The following is a 10,389-nucleotide window of genomic DNA, read 5'->3' as shown; positions in this document are numbered from 1 at the left end:
CACTGCCACCCAGCTTAGTGTCATCTGTAAACTTGGAGATATTACATTCAATTCCTTCTTTTAAATCATTGATGTATATTGTAAATAGCTGGGGACCAGCACTGAACCCTGCGGGACCCTATTGGTCCCTGCCTGCCATTCTGAAAAGGACCCGTTTATTCCGACTCTCTGCTTCCTGTCTGCCAACCAGTTCTCTATCCACGTCAGTACATTACCTCCAATACCATGTGCTTTAATTTTGCACACCATTCTCTTGTGTGGGACCTTGTCAAAAGCCTTTTGAAAGTCCAAATACACCACATCCACTGGTTCTCCCTTGTCCAATCTACTAGTTACATCCTCAAAAAATTCTAGCCGATTTGTCAAGCATGATTTCTCTTTCATAAATCCATGCTGACTTGGACCGATCCCGTCACTGCTTTACAAATGCGCTGCTATTTCATCTTTAATAATTGATTTCCAACATTTTCCCCATCACCGATGTCAGACTAACCGGTCTATAATTCCTTGTTTTCTCTCTCCCTCCTTTTTTAAAAAGTGGTGATGCATTAGCTACACTCCAGTCCATAGGAACTAATCCACAGTCAACAGAATGTTGGAAAATGATCACCAATGCATCCACTATTTCTAGGGCCACTTTCTTAAGTGCTCTGGGATGCAGACTATCAGGCCCTGGGGATTTATCGGCCTTCAATTCCATCAATTTCCCTAACACAATTTTCTGACTAATAAGGATTTCCTTCAGTTCCTCCTTTTCGTTAGAATCTGGAGAAATACCACCAACGATGTCTCACAAGATCCTGCAAATCCCCTGGGAGGACAGGCGCACCAACATTAGCATCCTCAATCAGGCCAACATCCCCAGCATTGAAGCACTGACCACACTCGGCCAGCTCCGTTGAGCGGGCCACATTATTCGCATGCCCGACACAAGACTCCCAAAGCAAGCGCTCTACTCTGAACTCCTACACGGCAAGCGAGCCCAAGGTGAGCAGAGGAAACGTTTCAAGGACACTCTCAAAGCCTCCTTGATAAAATGCAACATCCCCACCGACACCTGGAAGTCCCTAGCCAAAGTGCACCCTAAGTAGAGAAAGTGCATCCGGGAGGGCGCTGAGCACCTCGAGTCCCGTCGCCTAGAGCATGCAGAAAACAAGCGCAGGCAGTGGAAGGAGCGTGCGGCAAATCAGTCTCACCCACCCTTACCTTCAACGACTGTCTATCCTACCTGTGACAGAGACTGTAATTCCCGTATTGGACTGTTCAGTCACCTAAGAATTCACTTTTAGAGTGGAAGCAAGTCTTCCTCAACTTCGAGGGACTGCCTATGATGATGATACTGGATAAGTAATAGCAGAAAGAATACTGGCTTTTCTGGATGAGAACAGGATCAACATACAAAATTGTCGCGGCCAATCTTATGATATTGCTTCAAATATAAGTGGGAAATACATTGGTGTCCAAACTATCATCAAAGAGCAAGGCCCATATTTGACGTTTATACCATGCGCAGCACACTCACTCAACCTTGTGGGGAAAAACAGTGCCAAATGCACCCCAGTGATCATCAGATTTTTTGACATTGTACAATTTTCACTCTGCATCGATGTATCACTGGTGACTGCTTTATGAAAAACTAAAGTCTTTAGGGCTATCTGTCGTCAAGCAGCTTTCTGCTACTCGATGGTCAGCAAGGTATGAAGCAGTGTCAGCCCTGCTCAAAGGTTACACTCCCATATGCGAAGTGTTGGAATCCATGGCAATTGATGTGAAACACAAAGTTGAATGCCAAAATGAAGCTCAGTTGATCCTTGATAAACTCGCCAAACTGGATTCAGCTATTCTCATTGTTATTTGGAACACAGTCTTCAAGCGCTTTTATCTGACCAATCTCTCGCTGCAAGAGACCGGCTTGAATCTGAATGTCATGGTGTCCTTATTTGAGTTCCTTGTTGATTTTATCAAAACCCAGCGGACAGAGTTTGAGAACTTCGAAGACTTAGGGAATTAAGCAATGTGGCCACAACGAGTCATCATCATCATAGGCAGTCCCTCAAAACGAGGATGACTTGCTTCCACGTCAAAAAGGGATGAGTTCACATGCGTTTCAATGAAGGACATAATATTCCAGGTCCAGAACTACATATTGAAGGGTAGAAGATGCCTGTGCATGGATTTTTTTTAACGTGTGGTGGCTGTTGCACACCAGCCACCACATGGGCTTAACAGAGATAGGTCTACAATTCAGCTCAGAGATGCATCCGGGTATGTAACAGCCACTGTGACGATGGAGAAGCTGAAAATAATGTGCTGCCACCCAAGGATAAATTCAAAACTGAAGTGTTCCTTGTCATCATTGATCAACTAATCAGTACCTTGAAACACCGCCTTGACGCAGACAAGGAAATCAACTGCAAGTTTAGATTCCTGTCTGAGCTAGCCACTCTCGACTCATGAGATAAAGCAAGCCGCAGCATATCTTGTCCGCTCCTATCCCAAAGATCTGGAACCTATGATTGAAAATGAATTCATCCAGTTTTCTAGCTTGGTGGCATCCTCAAGAGCTTCAAACCTCAATTTGTGTCAAACAAACTAAGTCAGGGGAGCTGAGAATGTATCAATTCCTCCATACACACACCCTCACCCAAACCTTTTCTAACATTGAAATAGCTCTTCGGCTATATCTGTCGATGATGGTATCAAATTGCAGTGGTGAGTAGTCCTTCTCTAAACTAAAACGCATCAAGGATGAGGGCAGGAACCGAATGGGATAAGATCGACTTAATAGTCTTTTAATCATGAGCATCGAGAGCAAAGTACTGAGAGGAGTTGACTTCTCAAATCATTGACAAGTTTAGCCAACAAAAATCTAGGAAGAGACCAATGTAATGTTATACTTGTAGTTGCCTCTGTGGAGAAAATGGAACACAAATGACAAATGATGGTCTTTCAAAAAAAAAAATCGTGCTGTCTTGGTCCTAAATTGTTGTCATTGTCGATTTAGTTTCAAAATGTAAGGATTTTTTACTGCAGGTTGTGAATGGGAGTAGAGGGCCCATGGCCAGGCTATTACCCAGATCTTGAGGCACCCTTAATCTGTCCCTGGACCCTACACTAACTAATTCATATGTTCAGCACCCAGCTCTCAATCATCACCATAACGGCAACCAACAATCCACCTTAAATGCTAGCATCATCCTCGAACGCCCAAGTTTCATGAGCACATTCCTGAATAGAATACAGGGATACTTGGATGGAAGGCTATTGTGGGGAAAATTAGAAGGACTTCAGAAAAGAATGTGGATGTGCTGACTAGATCTTCTTACTGAAACAGTGCTTGGAAAATACTGGAAATGCAGAAAAGATAAGTGTCTGTTTCATAGGGGTTGAATTTCCACACTTTCTTCCAATTGACCACTATAACTTTGGCAGAAGATCCATGGAAACGGCAGAGAAACATCGTAAATACTGTTTAGACAGATCTTCTGCCGAAATTACAGCTGAATGTTGGGAAAAATCCCGTGGAAATTCAACTTCATGGTCTACAAGCAGCTATGATAATGTATTAGTGTGATAGAATGGTACCTGGGAGTTGCTGGAACAATCACCCCACTGCTAAGTATGTTTATGAAGGAACAAAATCCTGAAGAAGAAATGTCAGATTAGTTCCAAGTGAAGACATGAATACAGCAGGACTGCAGTCCATCAGCCGGTTTGTTCAAAACTTTTATGGACCATGAGTGAGGTGGTGATGCTTGCATTTATCCACAGATGCTGCCTGAATTGGTGTATTTCCAGCATTTTCTATTTTTATTTCTTGCATTTATAAAACTACTTGCCAAGTCTCAGAAATTACTCAAACATTTCACATACAATGAGTTTTTAAAATGGTACGTGTGGATCGAAGAAAGTTAACCAATATCCTAGGAGAACTTCCTGCTCTTCGAATAGTTCCATGTGATCTTTTTCATCCAATGAAACAAAAAGATGGTAGGGGAATTTTAACTCCTGGGTAGAAAGCCAGTAGGATGCACCCTGGAGCTGCAGTGGGAGGCCTGCTCCATTTTAACAAATGCACCTTTTTAACATTCCCAGCCACTTGATACTTGAGATGGGTGTTCCAGAGGCAGCTCACCGGTTTGTGCCCCTAGACCTAAGTCTGTATCATTTACTGAGAAGTTAAATGGCCCTGATTCCTGGGGCATACCACCATTAATAACCTAACAATCTAAAATATCCTCCAATCATTACTCTTTTTTTTAATAATTTAACCAACTTCCTATCCATGCTGCCACATTCCTTTAAATACCATGCACCCTAATTTTATCAATAAGCTTCCTATAGGGTACCTTATAAATAGTGCCTACAGTGCCACAAATACTGATTGATCACTCATGAAGCAATTAGTAATGAAGTGATCACAATGTAATAAATACATTAGTGAAGGATTGACCAAACTTATGCAGTAAATTAGTCAGTTATTGTCTATTATCAGATTAATTTACCAGAAAGGTATCAGTAACCATCTAATTACATTGCTGTCAGTATTGACTGGACTGCCTTGGTTTATATATCCATTCATGTATTCAGTTTGGATATATTCCAAATAGAATTTCTCATTTAAATAATCAATAACAATACTGTGTAAAAAAAAATACCTATTAACAACTGCAGCATTTGTGGCAAATTGTACTTGTGTATTGATGATTATAAAGACAACTTATGATACCAGCAAACTTCTGTTTTGGTGAACATATCAACCTCAACTGAAATGTTTTTTTCAAAATTAAATACAACAAATCAGTCCTTTTAATGCCAAACAAGTGATTTGTTAATCTGACATACATTACAGGCCGCAAGTTCACAAAATGATGTAATATCAGCCTTTTCTGTTGCTTATACACAGTAACAAACAGCAACATTTAATCACAAAGGCACTGTCCTGTTATGGTTTCAGTGGATTTCCTTTTTCATGCAAATTGATTGCAGAATTCATCGTTTCAGACTTGAAGTAGCTTCTCAATGGAAATCAAATGTTCCCAAACATAATGTCACCGATACCTAAAAACAGAGAGAGGACATTTGCATTACATGTGGGAGTACAGTGGGTAGTAATTGAGGATGGGTATTTTGCTGAAGGGCAGATTGCATATCAAATTTGTCCGTCCTTAATTTCAACCCACTGTACTCCCACATGTTCATTTTTCTCCATTCAGTCACACCTTAGAGGGAATTTCATCATTGGGACCACTGCTAAAAATAAATATTAACTTGTTTGTTTAAGTTACTTTGATGAGATGATCAGCAAACTGCACATAGAAATGATAAGATGGAAATAAACCATTCTGCCCAACCAGTCTGCTGGTGCTTATCCTTCACACCAGCAGTAGTCCTAATCCCATCCTGTTTCCTATATCCCTTCATCCCACTTTCACTCAACCACCCAACTGTCGACATGGACTCTGCTTCAATCACTAACTCTGATAGTGTAAAACAAAATTTCTCCAAGTCTGAAATCTCTTACATGTGTGTCACAATCACCAAAAGCAACTTCTAGGCTTATGGGTTTGTAATTTGTTTCATCCTGTTTGATTTGTTATCTTAGACTTCATACCATACAACTTTCTGATCCCGTTTTTGCCAGTGATTTCGAACCAGTTGTCTGATGTGTTAGAATAGTAGAAAGTGACTTATCTGCCCTTCTCTCCCTGCATAGGAGGTGTGGGTTACCTCGGTTTTCCCACCTTCAAGGGAAATGGCGTGCATCTTTTCCAAGATGGTGGACTGGAACTCGAGTGTAGTATCATAGGGCTAAACTCACGTTACCTTAGAGTCTATCCACATACAAGTTTCTTTTTCAACCTGAGCATCTATAGGGTGACATATAGATATAGGTTTCTATAGGTATATAAAAAAGGGAAAGAAAAGTGTCTCGAATAAATGTTGGTCCCGTAGAGGACGAGACCGGGGAATTAGTAATGGGGAACATGGAGACGGCAGAAACTCTGAACAAATATTTTGTATCAGTCTTTACGGTAGAGGACACTATTAATATTCCAACAGTGGATAGTCAAGGGGCTATAGGGGGGAACTTAACACAATCACAATTACTAAGGAGTTGGTACTCAGTAAGATAATGGGACTGGAGACAGATAAATCCCCTGGACCCAATGGCTTGCATCCTAGGGTCTTAAGAGAAGTAGCGGCAGGGATAGTAGATGCATTAGTTGTAATTTAGAAACATAGAAACATAGAAAATAGGTGCAGGAGCAGGCCATTCAGCCCTTCTAGCCTGCACCGCCATTCAATGAGTTCATGGCTGAACATGAAACTTCAGTACCCCATAGAAACATAGAAAACATTCCTTGGATTCTGGGGATTCTGGGGAGGTTCCAGCAAATTGGAAAACTGCAAATGTAACGCCCCTATTTAAAAAAGGAGGCAGACAAAAAGCAGGAAACTATAGACCAGTTAGCCTAACATCTGTGAATCTGTGGTTGGGAAGATGTTAGAATCCATTATTAAAGAAGCAATAGCCAGACATTTGGAAAAACAAAATTCGGTCAGGCAGAGTCAGCATGAATTTATGAAGGGGAAGTTATGTTTTGACAAATTTGCTAGAATACTTTGAGGATGTAATGAACAGGGTGGATAAAAGGGAACCAGTGGATGTGGTGTATTTGGACTTCCAGAAGGCATTTGACAAGGTGCCACATTAAAGGTTACTGCACAAGATAAAAGTTCACGGGGTTGGGGGTCATATACTAGCAAGGATAGAGGATTGGCTAACAAACAGAAAAGAGAGAGTAGGGATCAATGGTTTATTATCGGGTTGGCAATCAGTAACCAGTGGTGTGCCGCAGGGATCAGTGCTGGGACTCCAACTATTTACAATCTATATTAACGATTTGGAGGAAGGGACCGAGTGTAACGTAGCCAAGTTTGCCGACGATACAAAAATGGGAGGAAAAGCAATGTGCGAGGAAAACACACAATCTGCAAAAGGACATAGACAGGCTGAGTGAGTGGGCAAAACTTTGGCAGATGGAGTATAATGTTGGAAAGTGTGAGGGCATGCACTTTGGCAGAAAAAAAAAATCAAAGAGCAAGTTATTATTTAAATGGAGAAAGATTGCAAAGTGCTGCAGTACAGCGGGACCTGTGGGTCCTTGCGCATGAAACACAAAAGGTAGTATGCAGGTACAAGTGATCAGGAAGGCCAATGGAATCTTGGCCTTTATTGCAAAGGGGATGGAGTATAAAAGCAGGGAAGTCTTGCTACAATTATACAGGGTATTGGTGAGACCACACCTGGAATACTGCATGCAGTTTTGGTTTCCATATTTACAAAAGGATATACTTGCTTTGGAGGCAGTTCAGAGAAGGTTGACAAGGTTGATTCCAGGGATGAGGGGGTTGACTTATGAGGAAAGGTTGAGTAGGTTGGGCCTCTGCTCATTGGAATGCAGAAGAATGAGAGGTGATCTTATCGAAACGTATAAGATTATGAGGGGGCTTGACAAGGTGGATGCAGAGAGGATGTTTCCACTGATGGGGGAAACTAGAACTAGAGGGCATAATCTTAGAATAAGGGGCCGCTCATTTAAAACTGAGACGAGGAGAAATTTCTTCTCTCAGAAGGTTGTGGATCTGTGGAATTCGCTGCCTCAGAGAACTGTGGAAGCTGGGACATTGAATAAATTTAAGACAAAACTAGACAGTTTCTTAAACGATAAGGGAATAAGGGATTATGGAGAGCGGGCAGGGAAGTGGACCCGAGTCCATGATCGGATCAGCCACGATCGTATTAAATGGCGGAGCAGGCTCGAGGGGCCGCATGGTCGACTCCTGCTCCTAGTTCTTATGTTCTTATAATGCAAAACATGAAATGATTACCAAAGTCATCACTATCCTTTGTGGCCCAGCAGATGCAATAATGTTGCAGTAGTTGCTGCAAAAGCTCCTTCTCATCCAAGAATTCAAGAAGTTCTATCCTAGAGGAAACCAATGAATAAAGATTAGAGGGAGGAGTTTCAGGAAAAAGAATCTCAAATTGACTGAAGGGATGAGCTAGCCCATGATATACAGTACTCTTGCATTGCCACTGGATCTACAGCTTGCGATAGCGATAGTGGCAATATCTAGTGCCAGCCCTCCAGAAAAAGAAAAAGTTCAGGAAATTCTCATCTGATTAGGTCACAAAAAGCAGCTATATTAAGCCTTCAATAAAAAAAAACAAATAATCATTTAAAATCAGGGAATTAATTTAGTAAATTTTATTCTCCTATATTCCTGCGTTTGTGGCCTTTCCACTTAGAGTTACATTAATTATTCTGACTGGCATGACAATTGCCACTACTCATTTAGATCCGTGTTCCAAAGTCATTCAGAGAAACGTAGACCGACAAAATGGGCTATACAAACTGATTTCACCATCACCCTGTCACATAGCAAACTCATACATTGCTTTAATTTGTAATGTTAGCAGCAAAGAAATCCTACTGAAAATCACAAACACAAATTAAATGTACCTCTGAACATCTGCTTGTGGCAAACTGTTATAAATAGTCATCATGTCCATAGCATTCGCATGATTCCAGCCATTCAAAAGAAACCGATCTTTCTGTGGAGGAATAAGCCCAAACACAGTTTGAAACTAGAAGCAATCACAGACTGTACTTATAAAGCGGTTCAATATTTAGGAACCAGTGGCTGCAGTGCTGTTTGAAATTCAATTTAAATACAAGAAAAAGAACATTTGTATTTACTTAGCACCTTCTCATGCCACTGAAATGTCTCGAAGTGCTTCATTTGTTTTTGGAGTGCAATGATTGTTGTTATGTAGACAAACTGAAGCCATTCACCAGAAACATTCAACAAACAACAGTAAGATGAATAACCACTTAATCTGATTTTGGCTGTTGGTTGAAGGAGGAATGTTGGCCAGGAGACAGGGAGAACTTCTTACTATTGTTTGAATAATGGCAGGAGATCTTTAATATCTACCTGAATAGGCAGATGGAACCTTGCTTTAACATCTCATCCAAAGGCAGCCCCTCACGGCCTCATCCAAAGGATGTCACTGCTGACAATACTACTCAGTGGAATGTCAGCCTACATTAAGCACTCAAGTCCTGGTGTGAGCTTAAATCCACAACCCATTGACTCAGAGATGACAGTGCTACTAACTGAACAAGCTGACTACTTAGTTACTATTTTTGCATGGTTTCAAAATGTAAAATATATTTTATGTATCTATAGTTATTGTTTAACAAGTATTTTACATATTACACAGGAGATAGAGAAACAGGCCATTCGGCCCAACCAGTTCACGCCGACGTTTATGCTCCACTCGAGCCTCCTCCCGTCTTTCCTCATCAGACTCAATCAGCATAAGCCACTATTTCCTTCTCCCTCAAATGCTTATCTAGCCTCCCCTTAAATGCATCTATATTATTCGCTTCAACCACTCTCTGGGGCCAAGTTTCGGCCTGAGTTGCTCCTGTTTTTTGGAGCAACTAGTTTAGAATGGAGTTTCTTAGAAATTGAAATTCTCAACATTTAGTTTGCTCCAGTTCTAGTCAGTTAGAACAGTTTCAGTTTGGAACAGATTTTTTTTTTCCAAAAGGGGGCGTGTCCGGCCACTTACGCCCGTTTTGAAAGTTTAGGCAGTGAAAACGTACTCCAAACTAACTTAGAATGGAGTAAGTGTAGATTTTTGTACGCTCAGAAAAACCTTGTCAACAATTAGAAAATCAGGCGTAGTTTACAAATCAGGCGTAGGGAATGGGGGGGGGTTTAAAGGGAAGTTTACAAACATTAAACACTTCAGTTTTACAAATAAAGAGCCACCATCAATAATAAATAATAAATACATCAATAAATAAACCAATAAATCAATCCAAAAAAAATTAATAAAAAATTTAAAAAAAATTAAAAATCAATAAAACAAAACATTTTCTACTCACCGACTGCAGCACCGGGAGTCCTCCAACAGCGTGCTGGGACGGGCCCCCCCCCCCCCCACCGAGTGTGTCTCTATCTCTCTGTCTGTCAGTGTCTGTGTTTCTGACAGCGAGGGGAGGGGGAGAAGGGGGATGGGAGAGGGAGGGGGATGGGAGAGGGGGGGGGAGGAGAGGGGAGGGAGGGAAGGGGGAGGAGAGGGGAGGGAGGGAAGGAGGGGGGGAGGTAGGGAAGGAGAGGGGGGAGGTAGGGAAGGAGAGGGGGGAGGTAGGGAAGGAGGGGGGAGGGAGGGGGGGGAGGGAGGGAGAGAGGAGGGAGGGAGGGAAGGAGAGAGGAGGGAGGGAGGGAGGGAAGGAGAGAGGAGGGAGGGAGGGAGGGAAAGAGAGAGGAGGGAGGGAGGGAAGGAGAGAGGAGGGAGGGAAGGAG

General features: G+C 41.9%; 1 protein-coding gene across 6 annotated transcripts in view; it reads right to left on the bottom strand.

Moving 5' to 3' along the window:
• Window positions 1-3,787: 3,787 nt before the first annotated feature.
• The window catches only part of lcmt1 (leucine carboxyl methyltransferase 1), a 95,118-nt gene continuing 88,516 nt past the window's right edge, over window positions 3,788-10,389 (bottom strand). For all 6 annotated transcript variants that reach the window (XM_070901407.1, XM_070901406.1, XM_070901404.1 and 3 more), the window contains exons 10-12: window positions 8,532-8,623; window positions 7,897-7,994; window positions 3,788-5,061 (exon numbers count right to left, since the gene is read on the bottom strand). In XM_070901407.1, the coding sequence (XP_070757508.1) occupies window positions 5,030-5,061; window positions 7,897-7,994; window positions 8,532-8,623 (222 nt within the window). In that variant the 3' untranslated portion in view covers window positions 3,788-5,029. The remainder of the gene's footprint in view (window positions 5,062-7,896; window positions 7,995-8,531; window positions 8,624-10,389) is intronic.

The sequence above is a fragment of the Pristiophorus japonicus genome, chromosome 15 (assembly GCF_044704955.1).
Source record: "Pristiophorus japonicus isolate sPriJap1 chromosome 15, sPriJap1.hap1, whole genome shotgun sequence".
Classification (NCBI taxonomy): Eukaryota; Metazoa; Chordata; class Chondrichthyes; family Pristiophoridae; genus Pristiophorus; species Pristiophorus japonicus.
The sequence above is the reverse complement of the archived record's forward strand: the minus strand, read 5'-3'. Positions and strand labels throughout refer to the sequence as shown.